We start from the raw sequence: 27,899 nt of genomic DNA, 5'->3' as shown, positions 1-27,899 counted from the left end.
TCTATAGGCTTTCTCTATTGTTACAAATCTTTTTGATCTTCTTAATCAACTTTTTAAAAATTAGCTATCATTATTTTTTTTCTTGCTTTCTAAACCTTGTCTCACCATGTGAATGAGTTAGAATGAGGGAGAAACAAATAGAACAAACCAAAGTTATGGAGAAAGTATGTGTGTGAACTTTATTTCATCATGAGAAAATCACTTCTGTGCAGTAACAGAGAATACTGATATATCTACACGATGATAAGGTTTTCTTTGTATTTAGATACATACCTTATATTTTGTACACAATATATAAAATTCATGGAGGAAATTAATTTCTACAGTACAGTTTCTTTGTTGGAAGAGGACTTGTTCCGTTAGTTTCGTTTAGAAAATGACCCCCAGTTCTGTGACTGTGGTACGAGGGATCGCAGTTCCAATCCTGTAATTTATTAGACACCATAATCTTATGAACAGTAAGAGAAACTGAGAAACTACATCCTCCTGCAGGATGAAAAGAGAAACATGAATGCTCAAGCTGCTATGCTAGTAACTGATTTTAGCGGAAGAATATGAGTTCCATGATGTATTATGAATAGAAGTAGTAGGTCTCATGATACATATTAGCAACATTGCTGCAAACTGTCTCCCTGCTCTGATGACATGCACTTCACTCTTCAATCAAACCACCTTGTACGCACATGGGAAACGAGGCCATCATCACGAGGGGCCTTCTGCTTTGCACGCAGGCAATTCTTGGAGGGCTTTAGCATTTAGCAGGGTACTTGGGGAAAGAGACAACTGCTCTCAAGCAGAGAGGTCATCCCAGAGAGAAGCTGCTAAAACGGTCATTCGGGGGGCTGTAGCTATCCCATCCCTAGAACCCGATGGGAATGGGTCGTGCGGGCATGTTTCCTTCAGCGAATCCTTCTCCATGAACAGCAACCCTCACAGACTTACCACTGCTCCCCAGGCCCGGTCTTTACGGCTAGGGGCCTGTCAACCTTGCTGTGGGATTTGAAGTTGTGCTTGTTTTTAACCATGTGAACCATTTTAAGTATGATTGGCGCATGCCAAAGTTTGTGGGAAGTGGGGAAAAAAAACACCACCACAGTTCTTTGAGCTAACATCTTGAATTTGAACAAAATCAACACAATTAGTTCTGCAGAGGGAGGTTATGGGGAATGCCAGCGGGGGTGACTTCTGTGATTAAAATGAGACCCAGAAGGTCTGAAAATGCTTTGGCACTGACCACAAATACCTCTTCATAGGTTTAATTTCATGTGCTGTGATTGCTTTTAGAATGAAAATGTTAAAAGCCTCAGAGGTTATACCTGGTCATCAAACACAAGCAAGCCCCTCTTCTGAGAGGAATGGCTTGACTCTGATGACCAACATATTTATAGTATGGCCAAGAAGCCAAAGTTCTCTGGGCATGACATTGTAGAGTGGCCCTGGGTGGCCTAACCCAGCCTAGAGGGATGGGCAAAGGTGAAAATGGCGAGGTAATGCGGAGCTGCTGGTCATTTCCTGTTTGGTGCCCACAGGAAGCCTCAGTCCTGGTGCCGCCGGCCTCAGCTTTGGGCGTGAGATGGAAGGCGGTCCGCGCTGGCCGACAGGCCCTCTCTGAACAGCTCTAGCATCCCACACCCATTGGAAACATGTTCAGTCACACATATCCACAGCTGGAAAGAACCTCGGCCCCACCCTCAGAAACAGGTAAGGACTACAAAGCAATTTAGAATCATCTGGATAAAATTGGCAAGTGACGTGTGTCGTGGAGAATGGGAGCCTACCCTAGAACCTAGATACATTTGTTTCACACACCGGGGGGACATTCAGGCCTTCATTTTTTCAGCTTCTTCAACTGCAGCTTATTTAGAGTGTTATCAAAGGAAGCCGTCGCCCCAGGCCATTTGAACTGCCGCTGTGGACTCTTTGGTTTGATCACATCCACATACCATGGGCTCTCTAACGGCAGGAGAGGAACAGCGGCTTTGTGCCAGAATGCAGAGCAAGTCATGGAAACACTTCAGAATGTGGGCAGTGGTGGGGTTACCTCCGGGCTTGCCAGCCACTTTAGATGCCTCGCAGTTCTCGCTCTGAGGGATACTGCTGAAGGGCCTTACCCTCAGACGTTTGGAGGACCAGGGTCTTGCTGTACTGGCTGACTCCTGTTTTGTTGAAGGCCTTGATGCGAGCGTTGTATGTGCTGTTGAAGTGAAGACCATCCACGGTGCACATCGTCTCCTTCCCAACATATACTTCCTGAGGGTCAACAAAGAACAGGCCACAATTTAATGCCAACCCTTGTGAGGGATGAGGAAGGCAGTGTTGCTCAGTGGTCAGGAGCAAACATTTTGGTGGCAGCCTGATCTGGATTCAAGTTCTGTGAGATACTAAGCCATTTAATTGACCTTATTTACTTATTTAAGATTTTATTACTTATTGTTTGAGAGAGAGAGCATGAGTAGGGGAAGGGAAGGAGTTTAGGGAGAGGGAGAGAGAGAATCTCAAGCAAACTCCCTGATGAGCATGGGGCCTAACACAGGGTTGATCTCAGGACCCTGAGATTATGACCTGAGCCAAAACCAAGAGCTGGACACTCAATTAACTGAGCCACCAAGGTGTCCCTAATTGGCCTTTTCAAGTCTCAGTTTTGACATCTGTAAAATGGGGACAATAATACCTAGTTCATGAGGCTGCTAAGACGATCCGGTAAGGAAGTCATGTGTGCAAACTGACAAATGTAATGCCTTATATTTAGCGTGGGCCTGGCACCTTAATGATGGTAATTACTAGCAGTTAGGGCTTAAAAAATTAAAATTGGGTGCTTACAGTTAGTGTTATGCTTATTATTATTAACTTGGCATTTACCCACATAATATACCTACCAAGCTCTCTATCCATCAGTGTGATTTGACAAAATTGGTTTGAAAACATGAGGGTGGTCTCTGTGTTCTGTCTGTAACTCCACTGGTAACTTGAGGAACTGTCACCAAGATTACACTCAAAGGCACAGAAGTATAGGTTTTATCGTGGTGCAGAGGGAAGGGGGAGGAAACAGGGCGGGAGGAAGAATGACATTTCAAAGGCTTAAAATAAATCGTAGCATAATGCATCTTTAGCATAGGTTAGGCATGTGCCTCCCTCTTTAGCTGTAGGCTTCTGCAACACTATGCTGATGTAATGAGTAAAAATAATTTGTATTCAGAGTACAGCCTTAAAATGATAACTCTCTGGTGGGATGCTAAGCAGATTGGGGTCTGGGATCCTGGCATGCTAAGAATTTTATATGATGGATTATCTAATGGACTCTTAACCACAATACGTGAGGTATGTGTTAATATTATCACCTCCCATTTTACAAATGAGGTCATGAAGGCTCAAAGAAGTGAGAAGTGGGCACAATCCCACGGCTAAATGGTGGAGTTCAGATCGAGAGCAAGCACTTGGACTCCAAAGCTTGTCGCCTACAAGAGCTTTCTCTTCAGAAGGGGAGGGCAGTTTCTCTTCAGAGACTCCTCTGTCCATCTTTGATGGTTCAAGGTGAATGCAGGTCTCCGTTGAAGGGCCGGCAGACCCTGCCAGGATGGTCTGGTCTCAGGAGAGGTGGGGAAGCTTGGCCTGAGACCCCACAATGGGTCCTCTGAGGTGGTCCCTGGTTTTGGTTAACAAGTAGCAGATGTCTACTTACCCGGAACTGACCACCATTGCCATCATCCAGCTCCAGAATGTAGCCTTCAGCAGGCACCGTGGACAGAGGTGGCTGTTTCCAGGACAGCGTGGCACTGTTGTTGTGGGTACAACACTCCTCCAGCTGCAGGATGGGGGTTGCTGGGACTGGAGAGGAAGCTAAACAGAAATTAATGCAACCCTGGCTTCTGCTGAGGTACAAACATTTCAGGATCTTGGAATGGGAAACATCCCCCTGATCAACATGGGGCTTGACTCAGTACTAGCTCACGGGGGACCTGAACTGGATCTCTTCCAGAGTCTCTAGGACTGGACTGGGTCCTGAGCTACTGGGATGCCCTTTCCCAAACTTGTGGTACTTCTTACCTTAACCGTGGGGAGACAATTGCTCTGTTCTCACCCCCTTGAGCACTGAAGACCCCATCGCTAAGGGAACTACTTTAATGGGAGATGGGTTTCCAGCCTGGCCCACTAAAGTCCATGTAACCCATAATATGGGTGAAAAACATCATAAAATTTATCCTGAGCCTTGGCCCCCAGTGTATAAACTTGGAACTGCCTATTCTGAGGAGTTTGTTTGTTTTACCAGTGATTCTACTCAAGGTGTTGTACATATAAGTAGCTGCAACAGTGGATTTTTGAAAACTTAGTTGTAAGTGACATAAAAACAGTGATTTCTCCATTTCTAGACTTCTGAGGAACTTGACCCCATTTTTCCACAGTAGCCAGGCTAGTTCAGGTCCATTCTCTGAGGTGCAGAACAGCCAACTGTGAGCCTGGAGAGTAGCATGGCAGCAGAAGGGGCCTGGCAGGGGAAGGTCAAGGTGTCCTTGTGACTTTGTGAGAATTTGCCACAGTACTATGAGTTACAACATACCCCTGTCCCCATTTTGTGCTGGGAGTCTTTTCTATTACTTCAAACTGCAGAGGGGTTGAACCTTCAGACACACAGACATAGAATTGTTAGGTAACAAACAATTCCAGTTCCTAACATATGAACTCAATGTATATATTTGGGAATAATGTTTTTACCAACTATTTAAAAAAGTTTTGTTTAGCACCAAACCATTAATTCGTTTTTGTAGCACTTTAACAATAGGAGAGAACAGTTTGGATGGCATCCAGGGACATTTAAATGAACAAATGTTAATTATGGAACACCTGGTATGCTGTACCAAAATTGGACTCCGTGTCATGAATCAAATTATCTGCTCCCTGCCATCATCTTACCCCAAAGATGGTTTATTTAACAGCCATTTAGGAAATGGGTTCTATGGTGGATAACCTAGGAAATAACAGCAGTGCTCATAACACAAGAGATATGAAGGTGAGGCAGGTCAATTATACTTAAGAAAAGACTTTGATACAAGAAAACCATGCCTGAGTTACTAGAACAAACATAATGAAATGAACATTATGACCAGTTGATTGGAGGTAGTGAGTTTAGGAAGGGAAATCATGTTTCAGGTTTTAATGGCATAGAATTCAGTTGGTCTTATGAGAAAGAGATCCTCAAACATCTGGAATTGGAGAAAAGGAGATGGATTCATTGCCTTGTTCAAGAAATAGACTACAGGACTGGATGGGAAGGGGAGGAGAGAGAAGATGTAACACCTAATGATCCTCTGCCCATAAACAGGCATCGCCTAACAGTTGTAATTGGAGGGTTAACTTCAGGTAATCATGTGTTAGGAAACCACTGGGTCATAATAATAAAATAATAAAAATAATAAATTTTAACATATTAACTGTGGAGTAAATTATGATAAGTTTAAGCAAACTGTTCTTCGAATGGCTTCTAGAGACATGGAATGATTCTCCTTGGGGATATCTGCTCCGAGCTGTCCTTACAGATCAGAGCCTATCATAAAACAACCTCTTTATTTCATTAGTTCTCCTATCAATCTTCATTTTCCCTTTGTTCATGTTTCAGGCAAGTCAACATTTTAAAATCAAAGAATAAGCTCACAAGATGGTTTCAACTTGAATCATGTAAATGCTTGCAATGTCTCCAATAAGAAACTCAAATTTCCTTGTATAGACATAGGTATAATTAATAGATTAATTGAAATACATGATGTCATGTGTAATTAAAGCATGAGAGCTTCATTTTTAAGTCCTCAGTGGATACACTTTAAAAGACCAAAAAGATAATAAAAACTCTAATCACTCACTAATCTTCAGATTTTAATATTGTCTAGACCTTAAACAAATGAATAAAAAAAAAAAAAAGGCGAAATGAGGGAGGGAGAGTGAGATAAAGGGAGGGAAAGAGGGAGAGAAAGAGAGAAATGAAAATGAAGGAACATAGAGACATTTGCATATCTAAATCTATTTCTTGATGTGCTCAGAATTATTTTTTCTATGTCCTTATTTACCCCAAAGTGATGTTGCATATAAAAGGCAAATGTGCCAAAATTACAGCCTCATTAGCAAAGACTAAGGCTGACATTTTAGAAAAACAGATTTTATAGTGGATATTTTATTACCCTATTTCACTTTATTAGGTATAAAATAAATGATGTATAAGAATCCAAAGTATTTTCAAATTATTATTTGTGCTTTGGAAATGGATAGCATCACAGTTCCTGGGCTGAACTCTAAGAAATTTTTATTTTACTGAAACTTCTGTCATTGGGCTGTTGCAGCTGTCTTAATCTTAATGCTTTCACCATCATTCTTGGATGTTTTGTTTTTCCAGTTTCAGGAGAAACTGACTGATCAGAAGTCTATTGCTTGTATTCTTTTGGCCCATAATATCAAGCTTTGGGCTAAAAATACTTTTCTTAGTTGCAAGAGGCAACCATTCTTACTCTCTTCCTACTGACTTCCTTGGAGTTTTGGCTCAAAATTAAATTCTGCAACGGTGTCTTCACAAGTGTCACCCAAGTGTTTTTCACAGTAACCCCACAAGAACAGGTGTTGTTATTATCTCTAGTTGATAGATGAGGAAAAAGAAACACAATTTTCATGGCTATTAAGTGGCAGAGCTGGGGTCCGAGTCCCAGCAGGCTGGCCCCAGGGGCTATATGCTTAATTACACCACATTGCCTCTCCAGACTCATGTGTAGTAATAGTGTACTAGAGGGAAGTCCCCCACACCTGATTCCAAGAGGAATATTTCCTTTTGCTTCTGTAATGTGAGTGACAAAGTTCCCCAAGAATTGTTGGCATAGATTAATGAAATATTTCACCATACATAGCATAATGTATCAATTTAATTGAATCACTGTGTTGTCCACCCGAAACGAGTGTGACATTGGGTATCAACCATACTTTAAAAATTGCAGAAAGAAAAAGAAAGAAATATTTCACCATAAGAGCTATGGTAGCTGGAAATGCAATTATCCTGAGTCATCCTATCTGAATGTTCCTTGGGGGACTTTCTCTCCTTTACAGTGGCTGAACAACACAAGTAGCATCTCAGGAAAGTTTCTACTTTAGAGGAACAACAAGCCATTTTTGCAAAACTCTCATTAGTACACTGGTACAGAGAAATGTGAACGTGGGTTTTGAGGACATGCATTGCAGGACTCCAAACCATGAATGGATCACATGCCTGAACAGAAGACATGTGAGTCAGTGTGTGTGCCCATCCGCATACCTGTCAAACCTCTGGGTGCTCTTTCTCCATGATTTATAAAAAGGTCGGTTCACATCACACTGACCTTGCCCATGACCTTGGTGCATACTCCGGGCTCTTACATGTGACATGAGTTCATAAAGATAAATGTGTTCTTAGGTTGAGTAGAGGCACTTAAGGGATTAACAGCCATTGGTACTAAAAAGGCTTAGGGGAGCATTAGGTCACTGTTTCATATCCTGGTTCAGAATGAACATGTTGGCATTTCTTTCCAGCACTGACTCATGAATCTTGGGACACTTTCTATACTTAAAACAATTCTGGGATAATATTTTTCTGAGGATGTTTGAACAAAGAAGGTACCAGCATTTTCCACTTAGATTTCAGATGCAGAATCAGGAAGAGCAGATAAGTTAAATCCTTGGCTCATAGGAGAATAATTTTCTTGCTGATTAGTAGCTGCCCTAACTGAAACAAACAAACCAAAAAAAAAAAAAAAACAAAACCCAGCAACAGACCTATCTTTTTTGATATCAAGGGAAAAAAAGACTTCTGAGATGAAATTCCAAAACCAGAGAGATGCTAGAATTTCCAGTTAAGAAATGAACAGATATTTTTGTTGTTAGTTTGAGTCAAACTTTAAATGCATACTTTAAGTAGCTCTGAAAATATTTTAACTTTCTACTGTAATCTGCTTAGCATAATTAGGAAACATATATTGAAGTACACATATTGTATATTGTATTAATGGTCAGATTACTTTAGCACTGTTCTCAATGCTATTTAAATTTTGACCCTTCTTACACGGATTTGGGGGTACAGTTTCTTGAGATATTTTTACTGACAAGCTGGAAACATGCAGTGTATTAAACTGACCAAGCTATCCTACCAAAAAACACTACTACACCTAGCACAGCTGTGTATGTTAACAGCTATCAAAGAGGCCAGTAGGAGTAGTCTTAACCACAACCAGTCAAACTCTATTGCGTCATGACCTTTTGGCTTCTCCTTTCCATCGAAAACATCTGACAGATAAAAATTATTTCGAGTCTAACAGGACTTGGCTCTCACCGAATTAATTAAACTTCACAAGCACAAAGCAAAGCATATAAATTAACTCTGCAGAAGGATACTAATCAGCAGTAAATTAAATTGATGTGAAGTATGAAAAAGAAAAGGAAAATGGAATAATCCAGTCTCATCCCAAATAGCCTGTTAGAGGAACCTTGTAAATAACTGAGATCATTTTGTGTCCCGGGTGAATTTTTGTGTGTTCTGCATTTTGGCCTTGAGAGTGCGTGGCATTCTCTGCCGCACATGCAGACTTTGGTGGAGTGGACACACAGCCATTTTTCATGCATATGTCTGCAGGCAGCCTTAAGGGGCCAAGTGCCTGTGCTTTAGGATTGGGGTCTGTGAGGCACAGCACATGAGGCTGCAGTTCCCATACCAGATGAAGGGCCTGTTCATTCCAACACAATTGTTACCATCCTGCCAACTGGCCTGGACTTCTCTCTGGGCAGATGGACATAATTCAGAAGGACAGCAAATAAGGGAGGGGAGGGCTCTGTCAGCTGCTGAAAGCAGTTCAAAGCCCTGAGGCTCTCCCCCTCTACCTGCTCCATCACCAAATCTAATTGGGTTGGCTCCTTTTTTCCTTCTACTGCCTTTCTGTGACATATTTTCTCCTCTGAGCTATTTGTGACATAACTTCCAATGATTTGACCTCATTGAGAGGATGGGATCCAGAGAGAGGCTGATTGAGGGGGATTTACCTGGGGATCCATGTATTACTCAGATGGCTGTATTCTATAGACCACATGGGGGTGTTAAAGAAGACATTCTAAATAGCAAGAAAGTTGTGTTGCAACAAAAAGTTAAATTTCTTAAGTTTAAGAGAAGAATTTGGTTATTGCTTGAAGAAGCCAGTTTATAAGGCACTAATGTTAAAACACAAACTGGAAGTTGTAGGTGCAGGGTCTAGAACGTATCCCTCTGGCTTTGAGTGCTTGCCTGACATTCACTAGCTGTGTGAATTCAGTCAAGCTACCCAGTCTACCTGTGCCTCAGTTTCCTTGGATGCCTACTAGGGCTGTAAGAATAAATTGAATTAATCCACATGAAGCACTTAGGAGAGTTTCTGGTTTGGTAAATAGTCAGGAAATGCTAAACATTTTTGTTATGGCAACAAAGTACTTTTATTAACAATCTAGATGCTATTTACTCCAAAAATCAGTTAAGGCATCATCCCAAAGCAATACATAATAAACAAAAAATGAGAAAACTGAAAATAAAAGAGCAAAAATCCATTAAAAGAATGAGAGAGTTACCTGTACCAGATACACAGATGAGTTTAGCTGTGTGATGTGAGTTACAAGTGCAGAGCCCTAAGACTTGCTGGTTAGGTCTTTATCTCTGATAAAAGGAAGCATGTAGATTTTTCTTAAAAAATGAATATCTTAAATCACTAACTTCTAAGTCCTTTATTATGTGGCTGCTCAAATTGGGAGAAGCAAAGAGCAAATCAATTTCTTCAGTTTTAGGAAAAAGACTAGAAAGTGACACAATTACAGAGATGAAGAACAGATAGGTGATTTCCAGGGATTGATGACAGCAGAGGGGAGGGGTGTGGGTATAATTATATGACCATAATGGAGTAGCATGAGGGAGGTCTTTATGGTGGTAGCTTAATTGTAGGAGCAGTTAGATGACTCTAAACACCTGACAAATGACCCAAAGTGATACATATTCATTGTACCAATGTTAATTCCTGTGTTGTTGGTTTTTTTTTTTTTTTTTAAAGTGGACTCCACACAGGGTATAGAGCCCAATGCGGGGCTTGAACTCACAATCCTGAGATCAAGACCTGAGCTGAGATCAAGAGTTGGATGCTTAACCAACTGGGCCGGGCCACCCAGGTGCCCCTAATTTCCTGGTTTTGATATAAGATGATAGTTCTACAAGATGCAACCATTGATGGAAACTAGGCTAAGGGTACACAGGACCTCTCCTTACTATTTTTTGCAACTTCCTGTGAGTGTATAAATATTTCAAAATGAAAGTTAAAAAAAGAATCTTTTTCCAATGGATATTACTTATACTGCATAAAAATACCATTGCATGGTTGGCTTTTTATTTTTCTTTGAAAGAGTTACTTTCCTTAAGATAATTTTAGGTACTTGTACTTCCCCCCAGCCACCAAAAAAATCTCAGAGACATCTTGCAAACCCCTAAATCATATAAGCCAAAAGTTTAAAAAGTTAAAATTTATTTCAGAACTTCATTTTCCTTCTGTAACCAGGCTGGCATTTTCCTGACCAGTATTGGCAAGTCAACACTGATCCTCTCAAATTCCTACTAATTTATGCTCAACCATTTGCTCACCACCTACCCATGTGGCAGTAGTCATTTCAATTCTCAACTGCCTTGATTTATACCAATATTTCTGGGTTACTTTCTGTAACAAGATTTTATTTATGTACAGTGATGCGGTCTTTATCTCCTTATCTTTTTTTATGTCAGCTATTCCCTGATGCTGGGCTTGTGACAGCTCTAAGACTCTTAAGGAGGCAAGCATTGAGTTTATCTGTATGTTATCTGGCTTTCTGAGAGTTAGGTCACAGGGCTACAATGGTACATTTCCCATATGTGGTAAGCTGGGAGCCACTCCAGACTTTTGTATTGTTACCCAGAGGTGTGTGTGTGTATGTTTACTTCCCCACCTCTTAGGTGATTTATAAACCTGCCAGCTGCATTTTGTTTGCTACTCTCTGGCACAAAGCCTCAATCCTGCTTCAAGTACCAGTATCCACTTGGGGTGTTGCTCTATTTCAGGGGCTGCAGGCACGCACCTTTCATCTGCACAAAGTCGAGCTGGTGAATGGATTGCAGCAGAGGGCTGTTGTCCAGACTCAGGTCGAAGTCCGTGGTCATCCTGGGAGTGAGTGTGCCTTTCCCCCACTGGTCCTCAGTCAGGTGCACCCTCCTTATGAGGGCGTCGGAAATCTAATCACATCAAAGACCACAGCCTAAGAAATATAATACCACACTGGACACAGAACACTGCTCCTCCACTCTCCAGGAGCACACAGAAACACCCTGGGACTCACACCTTTCCTGTCTCCATGTAGGCAGTGAGAAGCCTATTATGACCAGGGTCACCCATGCAAACCTGGGTGCTTTCATGAGTTGGAGGGAGCCACTATAAATAATTAGCAGCTGTAAATTGCTTTGTAGACAAACCCGGATATATGCTATTGCTATTTATGACTGATCAACTAAATGCCAGCAACATTTGATAACATGTTGGTGATCTGTTAATCCTAGCAGAACTAACAACCCTAAGTTTCTAATAGGATGTGTGGATATTGTGTAAACACTTGGAATGAGTTTTATAAAATAGTTTGAGAGGCTGCAGATGGTAATCTGTAATGTGGAATTTCTTACACTTTAAGCCTGTCATCTTCTCTATCACTTCATTCTTTGATAGAGAACTCTTCCATTTCTTATATTTAATCTCCCATTGTCACTCTTGGCCAGTTTGATAAAATGTGAATTGGAAGGAATCTATGAGTTCCTTAATAAAAGCTCCCTTAATCATTGAGCTCAAAACCTAAGCAAAATTCAGCTGACATCATTACATCTCATTAAAACAATCAACACCGAAAAAAATTATGAGAAATCCAAGGAATGAAAAAACTCCTGGAAAATCACTGATTTAACTAGCCAGTAGAAACTGTCAAGAAGGTAGAAGCCTTGCATGTTTAAACATTTCTAGCTGACAATACTGTCCAAGATATTAGTGGAAAGGGACCCAATTCTTAGGCAAAACAGTAGCCCTGCTTCAGAGGAAATTACAGGGACTTACATTTTCATGGTTAAACATGAACAGAAACAAATTTTAAGAAGCCCATGTACATCTCAATCTTGGAGCACATGGTGGCAGAGACTTTCAGGAAGTCAGTGGTGTTCTGCTGGCGCCCACATGTGTGTGGCTGTCTAAAGGTGGGTCCCACTGTGGAGGGAACATGGTCAGCAAGGGCTGCCGAGAGTCCGGCTGCGACATTGGTGGACTGAGTTTCACGGAACACTGAGAATCTGAAGTAGAAACTAGTTAACACTTACCTGCAAAAAGCCACTGGGATCATTTTCCTTAATGACCTCTAGGCAGTACTCCATGAGACCTGTGGTCTGGCGCAATTTCACTGTGCAGTGAGAGATCTGATCTCGAACCACCTAGGATTGATGTGAGAACAGAATGGTCCAAAGTGGAACGGGCTGAAAAAGAAGCAAACTGTGGTGCTTGAAGGGACATCTTCCTCAGGTTCCCCTTGCTCCCCAATCTTCCAGGAAGCTGATACTGTGAGCTGCTCTAAGTGGGAGGTCGTGGAGAGTTTATGAAGGAGCTGAGTAACCCGAGATGTGGTTGCAGCTTCTGTTCTGTGAAACGTCACCCACCCGCGCCCACCCTGTGCCTCTCTTGTAAAGAGCAAACGTCCTCATCTGAACCCAATTCCTTCTCATTATGATTCTTCTTCTTGAGTGGGTGGTGGGATGGAGTTAGAGGTGAAACTTGCTGAAAGACAGTGAGCTAATGACAACAAGGAAGCCAGACAAAGATGAATGCAGAGTTAAGTTTGGAGTATAACCCACTTAGAAGCAGTCACTGCCTCATTAGGAGAGCAGTTGTTTTATTTATTTATTTATTTAGACAATGGGAGAGAAAGAGAGAATGAACAGAGGAGTGGCAGAAGGAGAGGGAGAAGCAGACTCCCCCCTTGAGCAGGGAGTCTGATGTGGGGTTTGATCCTAGGACCCTGGGATTATGACTTGAGCCCAAGTAGGATGCTTAACTGACTGAGCCCCTGAGCCGCCCCTGGGAGAGCAGTTTTAAAGTTTCTCTCTAGTTACCATGCTGTGAGCCTGCTTTAACCTAGAAAGGCATTTCTCTGAACATGCAGTTTCTGCCTCTGGGAAGTTGTCTTTGCCCAGTGTCAAACACATGACAGTCCTTGAAAAGTTTCTTTCTTCAAAGATTCATTTTCCATGTCCTCTGCTCAGTGACCCAAATCCTGAAGTGGTTTCTGAAGCTAGAGTTGAACAAGAGTTTTCTAGGAAACTCACTTACTTATGTTTATACTACTTTACAAAATCCTCAAAAATATCCAGCTTTCTTGATTTTATAAATAATAACTAAAAGAAATTTTAATAATAATTATTAAAAAGCTTTTTCTTCATTTCTTCTTTTAAGTTTTGATTATACATTTTTCATCAAAGATTATTATATCTACTTTTGAAAACAATTGGAAAATAGACCCCAAAAAAAGGAGTTATCTCATCACTCTCATGCAAATTTTTTAAACATTTTGTTTGTTTTTTTTAGGCTTTATCCTTGAGCTAGATATTTTTATAGTTGCAATCATAATATGTGATAATTTTACCTCCTTCCCACTTAACACTATACCATATACCATTTCACATGTTGCCACCATCAATACATGTTACTGGCTCCATAAATATCCCACTGAGTGGGTTATCATAATTAATTAAACATTCCTGTTCCTCTATTTTTGGACATTTAAGTTCCTCCTAATTTTTTTGACAGTTCATCCATTTATTATTGCTGATGTCTTTCTAATTTTTTTTTCTTGTGGTAAAACGTACATACAAAATTTACAATTTTAGCTATTTTTTAAAAACAATTTTATTCATTTATTTGAAAGAGAGACAGAGATAGTGAGAGAGAACAAGCAGGGAGAACAGGGAGAAGCACACTCCCCACTGAGCAGAAGTCTAACATGGGACTCGATCCAGGACCCCGGGACCACGACCTGAGCTGAAGGCAGATGCTTAACTGACTGAGCCCCTCGGGTGTTCCAATCTCAGCTATTTTTAATCAGATAATTCTGTGGCATTAAATACATTCCTATTGTTGTGCAACTGTCATCACCATCCATTTTCAGAATTGTTTTTATCTTTCCGAACTAAAACTTTGTACCTATTAAACAGTAACTCTGTATTCTCCCCTCCCCGCTGGCCCCTGGCAACACCACCATTCTATTTTCTGTCATTATGGATTCGACTACTCCAGGATTCTCATGTAAGCGGAATCATACAATGTTTGTTCTTTTGTGATTGGCTCATTTCATTTAGCATCATATCTTCAAGGTGTTTATCCACACTGTAGCTGATGTCAAAATTTCCTTCCTTTTTTTTTTTGTTTCCTTAAGATTTATTTATTTTAGTGAGCGAGCACAAGGGGGAAGGGCATAGGAGGAGGGAGAGTGAAACTCAAGCAGACTCCACGCTCAGCACAGAGCTCAATGCAGGGTCTGTGATTGCAACCCAAGCTGAAACCAAGAGTTGGACACTTAAACTGACTGAGCCACCCAGACATCCCGAATTTCCTGAATAATATTTCATTGTAGGTACATACCACATTTTGTTTATCCATTCAATCATTGATGGATGCTTGGGTTACTTCTACCTTTGGCTCTTGTGAATAAAGCTGTTATGACCATGGGTATACAAATATCTGAAAGTCCCTGTTTCACTTATTTTGGGTATATGTCCTGAAGTAGAATTGCTGGATCATATGCTAATTCTATTTTAGTTTTTTGAGAATCATCATACTGTTTTCTATAGCAGCTGTACCATTTAATATTCTCATTAGCAATGCACAAGGGTTCCAATTTCTCCATATTCTCACCAACACTTATTACTATCTTTTTAAAAAAATAATAATAGCCACCCTAATGGATGTGAAGTGGTATTTCATTGTGGTTTTGATTTGCATTTCCCTAATGACTAGTGATGCTGAGCATCTTTTCATATGCTTATTGGCCATTTGTATATCTCCCATGGAGAAATGTCTATTCAAGTCCTTTGCCTATTTTTTAACTGGGTTGTTTTTTTGCTTTTGACGCACAAAATTTATAAATTTGCATGAAGTCCAATTTGTCTACCTTTTCCTTTGTTGCCTGTGCCTCTGGTGCAATATCCAAGAAATCATTGCCAAATCCAGTGTTGGGAAGCATTTGCCCATTTGAAACATTAGTGTTTTCATCTAAGAGTTTTATATTTTCAGTTCTTACATTTAGGTCTTTGGTCCATTTTGAGTTAATTTTTGTGTATGGTGTTAGGTAATGGTCCAACTTCTTTCTTTGACATGTGGATAGCCAGTTTTTCTGGTGTCATTTGTTGTAAAACTGTCTTTCCCCATTGCCTAGTCTTGCCACCCTTGTCAAAATCATACTGTTTTCATTATTGTAGATTTGCAGTAAGTTATATAATCAGGAAGTATGAGAACTCTAGTTTTGTCCTTTTACATGATTGTTTTTGCTCTATAGAGTTTCCTAATTTTTTGACAGATGATTTGTTCCCACTTTTTCACTTTGAATAAAATAAAAATAAAAATAAAGTGTAGGGTTTGAAATCTGCATATCAGAACTGGTGAAAGAAATCAACTTTGATGTGAAGATCATTTCTGAGATTTTGCCGGGGAGAGGCGAGACCAAATTTAAAATTCAGTGATAGACTTATTTTCTTCTGGCATCTAGTATTCTGTCAAACCATCACCCTATCTGTTGGTCTGGGCTCATGGAATGCAAATTATTTTATTTTATTTTTTTAATAAAAAACAAACAGGAAGATTAAGTTTTTGCTTCTTACAGGGAGAAAAAACACAAAACACCCAAAAGTATTAAAAAAAAAAATCCAGGACAGGTGACCTACTGCTAATATGCTACTTCTGTCTGCCATTTTAGGTGTAACTAAATTGTTCCCAGAAAATGTGTTGACATTTTGGTAGCCAGTGCATGAATGCTTCTAGATAGCAGAAGCCTCAGCAGTGGCCAATCACTATCCAAAGGGCATCTGTCCTAAGACTGTGCATACCTAACTGAGTGGTGTGCAAGTCTGCACTGGGCATTGTAACCCAAAGTGAGTCTGCTGAGGCCAAATAGACTTGAATTGTTGTGTTTATTTTCCATAGCATACAGATCAATGATAATTTTATGACCTAAATGTACCGAAATACATATGATAATCAGGCCTCATAAAATTCTACATCTGCCTCTATACATTTCCTTCTAAAGCAAGATTTATTTGATGCTAAAGGAGCTGTCTTGAATGTCAGGGCTCTCCAGCTAATCTTAAGAAGTTTCACTGTAGTGAAGAGTTGGTGCATTTCAGTGGGGGTTTGCCATTGGCTCCTGTATTCCATGGTTCAATCTTCTTGGGATAACTCAATATCCCTGAGTTCCTGGTTCTCAACTCCCACTGTTACAACAATGCATTTGGCCCATCTTTTTACATTTTAATCAACCATTTCACAATGATCCCATTAGCCTGTGATAAAAATCACTACTAAAAATTAAACTACAGGGTTCCCAGAAGCAGCACTTTTGGGTGTATTGTAATTGACATCTAGTTTCTGAATTAATTTGGCAAGATTTCCCATCCTATGAAATCAGCCAAATAATTAGAGCTTTTAAGAGTATAAATATATTTTCTCTAGTTGAATGTTTGCATCAGCTCTCTTACTTGTTCCCTTCTTCATTCTGTGTTATTTCTACTACTATTATTATTTATCTCACGTTATATTTTCTATGGAAAACAATTCCTAGGAAGCTAGGCCAGGTCACTTTTCCTTTGAGGTCTACATTTCTCTGCAGTTGCTCTGATGCTCCGGAGAAACGGTTGGCACCATGTTTGCAGCTGGCTAGTGATGACTTCCTTTTCTTAGGAAGGAAATGTGCAAGTTGCAAGAGTGACACAAATAGGGACTGGGAAAAAAAAATCTCCCTGCTTTCATCTGCATTATGGCCTGAACCAGCTCTCTGGGGACAATGAATTAATCTTTAGTTTATAGTTTCAGAGAAGGCTTTCACAATCTTATTAGCAGTCCCCATCTGTTCAGGATGGCAAGTCCTATTGATCACTTGAATGTTTTTATTTTGTTAAGTGGCAAATTTATTAAGGTTATTCTTTGGGTCAAGATGTGTCACAGACACCTATTCAGAAAAAATGAATTTGAGAATAGACTGGCGTGTTCCTCTGAGTGCTCAAATTTTTTCAGTAGCATAGAGTAACCCGTGATAGCTTATGTGTAAAATTTTGTTCTTTCTGTCCACAACTACATTTCCCATCCCATGTCTAGTAGACCAATCTCTTCCCTCTGGCACAGCTCATGTAACACAACCAGCAGTGAGAACTGAAGTTAATTAAAGTGAATTTCATTATTTTATCCAATTTGACTTTGACACCCTTTCTCTGCCTCCATTCACCTCTCTATCTTACGTGTGTGTGGCTCTTTAAAATATTTTCTGTATTTATTCTTTTTAATAAATACTTCCACTCATACTATTTTTTCACTCATCATGGGGTCTGCAGGGATACCACTAATGAATTTTTAGTCTAAGTAAACACTTCTCTCTTTTCTATTCTGAGAAATTCTTTCCTAAATATAATATACAACTTCCCATCACAGCTTAAAACAGTTTCTCCTAGGGGCGCCTGGGTGGCTCAGTGCCTTAAAGCCTCTGCTCAGGTCATGATCTCAGAGTTCTGGGATTGAGCCCCGTGTCGGCTCCCTGCTCAGCGGGGAGCCTGCTTCCTCCTCTCTCTCTGCCTGCCTCTCTGCCTACTTGTGATCTCTGTCAAATGAATAAATAAAATACTTAAAAAAAAAAAAAAACAGTTTCTCCTAAATATAAGGTAATCCTTTTTTTATATGTAAGGTACAAGTAATCTCAAGATGCAAGCCTGAAGAATTTATTCTTCACAGGTTCTTTTGATCAGTGGGAGGAGTTTCTACATGTAGCATCATTCCTAAAGCAAGATGACCAACTAATGCTTGGAATGGACTCATTTGTGAGTTACAAGTGAAGTGCTTTGTCCATGAGATTTGTCTCGTAAAATAACAAATTTTCTTTTTTTTCCCCCTAGATTAGGATATTATCTCCTATATTATCATTATATTCACTGAAACTTAGAGGCATTTAAATTAAGGAAGAGCATCTTCAATTTCTCACATGCCACCATTCTCCCACATGATTATAAAAAATATTTCCCCCTTCTCTTGATACCACTCTCTGTGCTAATGTCATTAATTTACCCACATAGCAACTACTCATTTCAAAGACCAGTTTTGAGGCTTTGAGTTTTTAATCAAGAAAAGGATAATTTAGCCCTATTAAATAAATAAAATATGTACCTGTTTTGAGGAAGGCTTGAGTTTTTAACAGAAAAACTGAACTTTCTATTTCAAAAGTATGAATGCCACCCATAGCCTTATCAATAAACTTTGAGTGGAATATGCAAAACCCACTCTTAGCATGTAGAATACTACATCCCTGTACAAAGAAGTTAATGAAGGAATACAAGTCGCTTGGAAAGATACACATATTGGTGGGTCCCACCCACACAGGAGAACATTTACTGTTTATGGTGGGCTGCGGTTAAAGTGATGCATACAGCATGGTATTTTGTAGGCTGTGAGGTGCAGGGAGACACAGTAGATGACTCGCCCATATTCAAAGTGTGTGTGTTTAGTGCCCTCTGGAGGGAAGGAATGTCATTCATGTCTGAGTTAAGGTGTTAAAGATCTGTGACTGCCCTCCATTGACATTGCCAAAGTGGGTAATGAGTGTTCAGAAGAGTGTCCCCTAACTTTGGTGAGCTCCAGCTGTGTGTGGTGGCATCCTGGTGATCCCATAGGATCCTTGCGTACAGTCCCTCTATGACTTTTGTTCCTATGTGGTAAGTAGCAGGGAATCACAGCATTTGCTAAATGAATTCCCCATTAATGATATAGCCTTATAATCAATAATAATTGTGGTTCAAATTTTAGAGTTGGTCCCCCCAAGGGCAGTCAAAGCTTCAAGTGTTCCAGTGTGCTTAATATTTCCAAATGTCTTCATTGTAATGGACTTATAGAATTTGTTGCCAGTTGTTTTATTGGGATTGAGCTGATTATTGGCATAAATTTGTTGCTTATTCTTTCTAGTAAGGGCTGTAGCCTGTCAAATCCTATCTAATTACTTACAAAAGTTTTGTGAGCTTGGGTAGGTCTGTCTTCCACCCTTTCCCCATCCATCTTTCTTCCTTTTTTTCATTTTCTTTCCTTTCCTTCTCTTTCCCTTTCTTTGCCTTCCTTCTCCCCTTCCTCTTTTCTCCTTCCTTCCCTCTTTCCTCCCTCCCTCCCTTCCTTTCCTGTCTTCCTCCCTCCCCCTTTCTTTTTCTTTGTTCCTTCCTTTCCTTTCTTTTCTTTCTTTCTTTCTTTTCTCTTTCTTTCTTTCTTTCCCATCTCCCAGCCCAATCTAAGTCAAAGGATTACTAGCCTGTTTTGAAGCAATGGCAAAATAGCCTAAGGAAGCAATTTGACAAGCCAATAACGTCCCTAGTGCAAATCTGTACTCTGAATGAAATGACCATATAATTCGTTTTTCTAAATAAACATATTGGAAACACGACAGGCAATACATGGTAAATAATAATAATAAAGACAATGATGCTAATAATGATAACAATTCTAACAAAACCCAACAATATACTTGGATTCAAAGTCAAACATTTTGTATATGGTTACAATTGGATGTGGAGGTCATCTGTAAAAATGAAATGTTATAAGAAACAGCAAACTTTATCATTTTCTTTTAGCATTCTCACTGGATAATTTTGTTGGTACATTCATTGGCCACCCACACGTGGAAATTAAAGATTAAATTTTTTCAGAAATTTTTAAATAACTTTAACTTTTTTCTTCCAGAAAATCTTAGAATTGAAAGGTAACCAAGAAGACCCCTGTCACCTTGTACTATTCAACATATGAATTTACTCTAAAATACTGGAACAAATATGCATTTAAGATGGTTGTAGAATTATTTCAAATTCTGAGTGTTACATAAATAAAAATCATTCTTTTCATTTGTAAGTTTGTAAGTTTTGTGAGAAAAACATGGATCTCATTAATGGCACATTTAAGTGTTGTCACAAATTCCCTATAAGGATATTTTAAGGTCTTACTCAGGTCAGGAAGGCCCAGGAAGAATGGTCACAAACCATACAGTTCAAACAAGACAGCAGGGGATTGGGTTTACAGTGCTTATTATGGGGATTTTGCCCATGTTGTCCCAAACACGAATCAGTAGTATTTCTTCAAAACTTGAAAGCATTTTTTCCCCTTCAGTAGCTTTCTGACATTTGATTAGTTTACCACATCCCAAAACTAGATATTTGTCTCCCAGTGTTTTTTTTTCAAACCACAGAATAATATTAAACAAAATTTATATTTCAAATATTCCTAAAATATGGTCACAGCTGCCTACATATGTTTCCAAGCCTTTTTTTGTTTGTTTGTTTACTATTTTAAAAAGAGCTCACCAAACTTCGTGAACCATTTCATAGGATGATCAGTTAAAAACACAAGCTACTTTCCTAGTTTCAGAGACAATCACACCTGTGTATAGACGATTTCTACATGACATACTCTGGTATTATGGACCTTAAGTCCCTAGGAGCACTTTTTTAATATGCTGGGTGCCAGCACATTTCTAGGCATCCTCTCAGGTCTAACAACATTTCCCAAGGACTGCCGGAAGTGCTGGGCAATGCTCTGTGAGGTGACCACTGCTCCTGGCTGATTTTACCCGCAGGTGAAAGTAACTGAGCCAGAGACTTGCTCACAGTTGGAGACCTAGTAAGTGAGGAAGTGTGTCCTCCCACCTCCTTCTCTGTGACACAGAAGCTGGGCTCTTCACCTCTCAGCTCTGGCTTGTCTCAGAACCAGAACCATCCAATCTGCTCCAGCAATGAGTGCTTTCAGAGAGGGGCCTGAGGAGATCATAAAGACTCTTTATACATACTCCCTTTCCAGCATCCCAGGCCTTTTGGATTGCTCAAGAAGAGAAAGTTGCCAGAAAAGTACACACACAACTCTCCTCTTTGTCAGTGAAAAGCAGGCCCCTAGAGAGCTCTGCCAAAGGGGAGCGGAAGACCATAAGATTATCCCTGCCCAAGTGTGAGTGATGGGTCGGCCAACAAAGACAGAAAGAAGTACTGTGCTTGGCGAGGGCTGTCTATAAAAGGCCAGTCTTTTCTCACAGATCTGAGTAGCAACAGAAATGACAAGAAAGGGGAATGGCAGGAAGAGAAAAGCAGAGGGAGGGAGATTCGGAGGCTGGCGTCCATGGTCCCGGTGTCGGCGCTGCTGGCGGTTTTTAACAGTGACATACAATCTGCTGAAAACGGCGGAGAAACAAATCGCTCACGACAGAAGACAGAACAGCTTTGCTGCCGTGGGGGACAACCAGCCACCTGCCTCTTGTTTCCTCGGCCCTTCGGGATCTGGGGCAGGACACTCCACTTGCGGCAGCGCACTCCACGAGGGGCAGGGCGACATGAGAGCAGGCAGCTGCCTCTGCTCAGCGGCCCCAGGTGCATCCATGTGTCCCGCTGGGGCGGGTCACCTGGACGGACAGACTGTTGCCCCACGTGGAGCCTGAGCAATGAGCAGCAGCTGTTCCTGAGGGATCTCTCTCTCTCTGTGTCCCCGGCACAACCCTCAATGGATTTTCATACAGTCCCATCCCACAGGGGCAGCAGGGGCTCAGGGGGCTCTCCTGCCCCTCTGCTGCTGTTTGATATGCATAAATAATGCTTTCTCAATCTGTGATTCCCTTTTCAGTCCAGATCACTACCCTTCTGGCTCTCCCAGGTAGAAAACCTGCAGTGGCCACCATAGGCCCTGTGAGATTGATCACAAATGGTTTAAAGATACCAAGAAAGTGCCTGCAACAACTTAAAAAAGAGATTTCTACTGAGGAAAAGTTAACACTTGGTGACTACATACAAAAATGGTTGGTCTACTATTTAGAGGGAAAATCCAGCCATCCAGCTCATTTCCTGCAGACAGCTGGGGTTTTCCTTTAGAGAGCTCTATGGGATTCAAGTGATATTTGAGCTCCTCCACCATAACCAAAAAGGATCTAGGTTTCTGAAGGGTATGAAATGAAGGGCTTAGTAAATGTTAGAGCAGGTGATGGAAACAGGTTTGAGTTTGTTCTAACATGAGCCTAAGAGGATCTTCCAAATTAGACGCACCACTAAGAAACAGTAATGGCGTCTCTAGAAGGAGTGTTACCATTGCCGGCCTTGGCTTCCTGTCCAAACCAACAGGCTGATGTTCTAGGAACGTTAGAGCCCTGTGCACTTTCCTTTCCCAACTCCTGCTTCAGATTTAACTTCAAGCCATGCCATTTTCTTTATCAAGGCATCTGCTGTGCCTCTTCTTGATAAAAGGGCACTGCAGCTGCCTTGTCAAGACTGTTCAGAGAGCCGTGGCCCTGATGGAGCCCCAGAGGGTGTCAGGCCAATAAGCTTCATCACGTGGCATAGCCCCCAGGAGTTCTTCCAGGCTTGGACCTTGTTATCCCAGCTCTGCCTCCTGCCTGGTGCAGTTCCACAAGTCCTTTCAGAGGGACACCTGAGGCAGGGGAGAAAGGTTTCTATTCCAGCCACATGCTCTGTATTTTGCAGCAGGTGGGCTGTGGAAGAGGGAGCCTCATAGAAGAGGAAGCTAGATTGGGGTTTTCTAACTGTTGGAGAAAACTATTAAGCTTCCCTGGGGAGCGGTTGTTCTGTATCTGGCCATTTGGCCCCCTGCCTTCTGGCAGCGACCGCCCACCCACCCCCACCCCCACCCCAGAGCTTGTGGTCCTGGTGTGTGGCTGAAGCACAGAGTAAAGTTGGAAGGTTGGTGATTCTGCCGCTCAGGGCCCAGCATTGCCAGTCTTACCATGGGTCTTGCCCAGGACTCGTGCCCTAGTTAGCAACTAGTTTATTGTCTTGTTTCTGGTTACCACAAGATGGGTACTGGCCCAACCTGAAGCTTCCCCGCCACCAACCTTGAGCCCCAAATCTTATAAGCTGTGTTCTCTTATTTCTTCATTTTGAAACTCTTCTTTGGTCCTCCTACTGGAATCCCATTCGTTTAGAAATGGGGCCTTTCCCTGTTCTTCAGTGACTACAGCCTGTTCAAATCTCCTGATGCTTATGGGGCCTTTCACAAGCTCCCCTGAGGTTGTATACGTTCTCTGCTGCCCACTATCTAAGCTCTCTGATGTTGACTGCCTAACTGCACTAGAGAGGCTATAGTCAGACCTCACCTCTCCCTCTGCCCTCATCAGACCAGCACTGCATACCCCTTATCCTCCTCCTACTGGTAGCTACCCTGGGGCTTATGGCAGAGCATGTGGACCTCTCTGACTGCCTGCTTCTGAGCTCCCTCCTGCTGGGTCCTTCCCATTTCTTCAGCCTGCTCTCACATCTTGTTGCCCTGCTCTAAAGGGGCAATGGATGGGGTATCAGATGTCTCTAAGAGGACCAATGTTTTTGCCAATGGGGGCAGACTTGTAATCAATTGATTTCACAGTGTGATGACAAAAATCCAAGCAGCTGTCCAGTTGCACTTTCCCTTTCTCTATTCCTTATTATTTTTCTCAGTGCCTGTTACTAAATACTGCATATTTTACTTTCTTGCTTAATGTTTATCCCTTCTGGTGGAATATAAGCCTCATGAGGGCAGTAATTTTTATTTACCTAATTATGTCTATACCCAGAGCAATTCTTGGGAGTCACTCAATAAACATCAGTGAGGTAAATAAGGGTGTTCATGGTGAATAAAGGGATGCTGGCTGCCTGCCCTCCGGGCCACTGGCCACCCAAGACTGTGGGTATCTGGCCTACTCATCTGGCCTGTCCAGCCTGGCCCTGGGAGCTTGGGCTCCTCAGCTTTCTGCCCTCCCCCCAGCACAGCACTTACCTTCAGCTTGTGCTCATGCTCCTTGTTGACACGTGCAAGCAGCTGGGCTTTCCTTCTATTGAGGGCGTCGATGAGGGCATCACATTGGGCCACCAGGCAAGCCTCAAACTCCACACTGTTCTCCTGTGTGAGAGAGCACATGTCTTAGTCCCAGAGTACCTGGGCTCCTTGGGCTGCCAGAAAAAAACAGAGCTCCCCTGTCCATTTGTGTGATGGAAATCCCTGCCGAAGGAGATGGAAAGGAACTCTGTCTACAATGCACATTTGGCATTTTTTTAAGTAACTGGATAAATTTCACTCCACAGTGGTAGTGTTCCCTTTAATTTTACATTGAAAAGTATAAATAGTACTTAATAAATTTATTTTTATCAAAAGGAAATCATCTTCATGGTTCACATTATATTGTGTAAAATAAAGCTTAGTTTGTTGAACATAAAGTTAGAGTTGAACATAAATCCTTCTGAGAGCTGGCATATGTCCACTTATGGATGGTGGAAGGTGGCATTTGGAGAGGTTGGCTGCCTGAACGTGTTGGGTATGGTGGAGGCATGAGAGTTAAAGAACTATTAAATTCAAGAGGAGAGAGAAGAAAGAGGATAGCAGTGGTCTTCAATATTAAACAATAGTCCAATGACAATAGAAGTTTAAAGAATAATCATGGCCAAATGTACTTGCTCCTTTCATTAAAGAAGGCAAATAGTTAGTGCACACAGGGCATCAAGAACAATGAGTATATATAACAGGCATCACCCAGCTGTAAAAGTCAAGCCATGAACCAACCGCTTTTTGGAGAAAGTAAACCATGTTCTAAATGAATTATGGCTTCTTCATGATGTTTAAATTGAATGCCAGATCTAACTATTTTTGATTTAAACCTATACAAGCTGTCGACATTTTTTTCAAGCAGTTCTCTCCCAATTCATAAGCATTCATGAACAATCATCCTTTCAATAAGTTACATATGTAATTTTGAGAGTGAAACCATAATCTGCAAAACAATTGTAATTTATAGCAAATGAAAGATGAATACTCACATATACACAAATAGCACTGAAAAAATAGCATCCAACCGGGTCAACTGTAAGCTTTTGCTGGCAAGGAAAGAACAGCTTAGCCTATCAAATTTTAATTTATTCCCAAAGTCAAAAAGAACTGTGTCTCTTAATATGAGGACATACTGATAGGTATCTGATAACTTCTCAAATGCAAGTCCTTTTTCATTTAAGGTGTGCATTAGTAATTGCTACAGCAATGACATCTACATATGAAATTTCAGCTTTCATGACAATTGCTTTTGAGTACTCAAAGAAGTCCTATAGAAAACATCATTTAAGAGCTCTCCATGTCCCATGCAGGATAACATTGGGAGGATAAGTGCAGCCTTCTTGCAGGTTCTGATGTAGAGCAGAAAGAAAGCTTTGCTCTGATGAAGAGGTGGGGTGCAGAGGCAAAAGCAAAGGAGGGACTGACTGATAACCTCTGTTGCTCTGGAAAACAGAAGGAAGTGTATGGGTATTAGGTTGTTAGGCAATCAAAGTTTTAACATGAGCATGCATGCAAAAAAGTGTGAGGAAATCAGTGTGAGATGCTTTGAAAGACTAGCTTACATTTAAAAAGATATTTCTACCTTGACATGGGTTAAATATTAACTCAGAAAGCAATTTACTAGAGGCCAGAGCGAAGGTTATTTCTGTGAGGCAACCTCAAAACATAAGAACAGTAAACAGAGCAGAAGGTCATTATTTAAGCATCTCATGTAGTTTATGGCTTCTTTCCTTTGGCAATAGTGGAGAATTCACAAACTCTCAAATGCCAGCTGATCTGTGGGTCATGTCCAAGTAGAGCAATCTGAAATTATAGCTACCATGGGGGATCTTGTTTGGAAAATATTTAAGCATCTAAGTGGAGAAGAAGCATTACTACAAGCAGGAAGGAAGGACAGAGAGAAGGAGGGAAGGGAAGAAAGGAAAGGGAAACCATCGGATAAGATACACTTATGGCAAGATGTTTTGGGAGCCTGGAGAGTTTAAAAAACTAAACAATTATGACTCCAACTTCACACAAAGGCCTCTTTCTAAATCCAGAGTAGTAGAGAATTAGGACCTCAGTGCCAAGGACAGGAACTATTTGGAAAACCAGGTTGTTGTAGCTGGCTTGTTGGCAAAATATAACCACCTTAAGAAGGGAGTACATTTGAAATTGGTCTGTACATTTGCTTGTTTTCGAAGAGACAGAGCAGAAAAATAATTGGAATTTCCCCCACAACACAGATAAGTAGAAGAAACAAACAAACTTCCCCATGATGAAGCAATATCTGAACCCATGGGGTTTGCTTTCTGTCTCAGGTGCTGCCGATACCTGGATCTGCTGGACCATGTTGCGGAGCTGCACCAGAAACTCCTTGGCTTCTTTGGCCCTGTCTGACAGCCCGTTCAGCGCCTGGGAGAGCTGGCTCTGCAAAGATAAAGAAAGAAACCATGGAGCTGTAATCACAGGAAGTAGCAACGAGGTTGTACAGAGTCATTTCAATCCAAGACCCAAGGGTCCTCAGCCTCCTCAGATTCTTTTTGTCAGAGCCTGGGAGAGTTAGCCAACATTTGTACATGAGGATTCTGGTATTAACAGCATCCAGACCCTTTCCACAGGCCCCTGAGAACTTTCTCCTCTGAAGCAGGGTCAACTCCTGGCCATTGCAGAGGCCCTCACCAGCTGTATCTGCTTGGAATTCCCTCATCTCATTAATTTGTTGATTAATTCAGCAATAATTTATTTAATTTGAAATTAAGAGAAAACTGTGAGTTAGATGATTTTGTAATTGTCAAAATGATTTAGGTTTAAGTGTTCTTGGTTTGGGCCTGGGGCCGGAAGAATAGAGAGTCAAGAACAGGAGGAGGGAAGGAAGGGTTAGAGCACTGGTGTGATGCTCTGGGGCCACTTCAGTGTAATGACAGATACAAAAGCCACGATCACATTCCTCCTCTCCAAGGTCACCTTTTGGCTTCCAATTACAGCCCTGTTGCCGTAACTCCTCTCCACTCCCAAATCAAGGCAGGCTCTCTTCCCAATTTTGCACACTGTCCTGTCCACATGGGATGCAATTCTGCTGGGGGGCCAAGGGTGCAGGTAAGACCTTGCTTTTTCTCCAGCCTCCCTGCCTATTGGGGTGGCAAAGAGACACATTGCTAATTGATGAGACTGGAGTGGAGCTTGGCTGGGGGTGGAGAGTAGTCTGAGGAAGCTCTTGGTTTTCTGCTCACTTGAGACCAGTGTGGCTGGTGCAGCCTCTGCCCTTGTGTTCCCAACTTTATGGCAGAAGTCTTATGATTCTCCTTGAGAAGACCAGCATAGTAAGCGAGGAAGGGTAGAAGAAGAAACAGCCTGGGTTCCAGGGGCAGCTTTGAGCAGCCAAACAACACTTGAAGTCTCCACTAGGCTTCTTGTCTATGGGGAATATTAACTTAAATTAAGTAGCTAATTCAATTAGTTAATTAACCAATCACCAATTAATCAATTAATTAGTTAATTGACTTAGTTAAGTTCCCATACGGGGGTTTCCATTACTTGCAGCCACTACCATTGTACTTGATGCAAAAGTTCTTCTCCTACAAGCCTGGGCATAACTGCCCATCTCTCCAGGAAATTACAAAGACAAACTCCTTTCTCACAACACCTTCTTTGAAAACTAAAGCCTACTCCCCTCCTTGCCAAGACAATTCCACAACCACTCTCCTCTTTCAAGTAAAAGGGCAGAATCTTAAGATTATATCTCTTGGTCTAATGAATGTTTCTCTGCCTCTTTTTTTTTTTTTTTTAAAG

General features: G+C 41.2%; 1 protein-coding gene and 1 long non-coding RNA gene across 11 annotated transcripts in view; one reads left to right on the top strand and one right to left on the bottom strand.

Moving 5' to 3' along the window:
- TRIM9 (tripartite motif containing 9) overlaps positions 1-27,899 on the bottom strand; it is a 110,172-nt gene that overhangs the window by 20,831 nt on the left and 61,442 nt on the right. For 9 of the 10 annotated variants that reach the window (XM_082734905.1, XM_082734907.1, XM_082734911.1 and 6 more), the window contains exons 2-7: positions 26,442-26,537; positions 24,084-24,206; positions 12,386-12,496; positions 11,113-11,266; positions 3,680-3,837; positions 2,112-2,250 (exon numbers count right to left, since the gene is read on the bottom strand). In XM_082734905.1, coding sequence (XP_082591031.1) covers positions 2,112-2,250; positions 3,680-3,837; positions 11,113-11,266; positions 12,386-12,496; positions 24,084-24,206; positions 26,442-26,537 — 781 coding nt within the window. Of the gene's footprint in view, positions 1-153; positions 1,561-2,111; positions 2,251-3,679; positions 3,838-11,112; positions 11,267-12,385; positions 12,497-24,083; positions 24,207-26,441; positions 26,538-27,899 lie in introns of those variants that run through there. The other variant, XM_082734906.1, reaches the window with a different exon arrangement.
- LOC309866873 lies at positions 1,556-27,884 on the top strand. Its single transcript, XR_014312851.1, has 2 exons — positions 1,556-1,701; positions 26,429-27,884. It is a non-coding gene; the product is annotated as an uncharacterized lncRNA (long non-coding RNA).

Source organism: Mustela nivalis (genome assembly GCF_964662115.1).
Source record: "Mustela nivalis genome assembly, chromosome: 6".
In the NCBI taxonomy this organism is placed as follows: domain Eukaryota; kingdom Metazoa; phylum Chordata; class Mammalia; order Carnivora; family Mustelidae; genus Mustela; species Mustela nivalis.
This window is presented reverse-complemented; position numbering and strand designations above follow the sequence as displayed.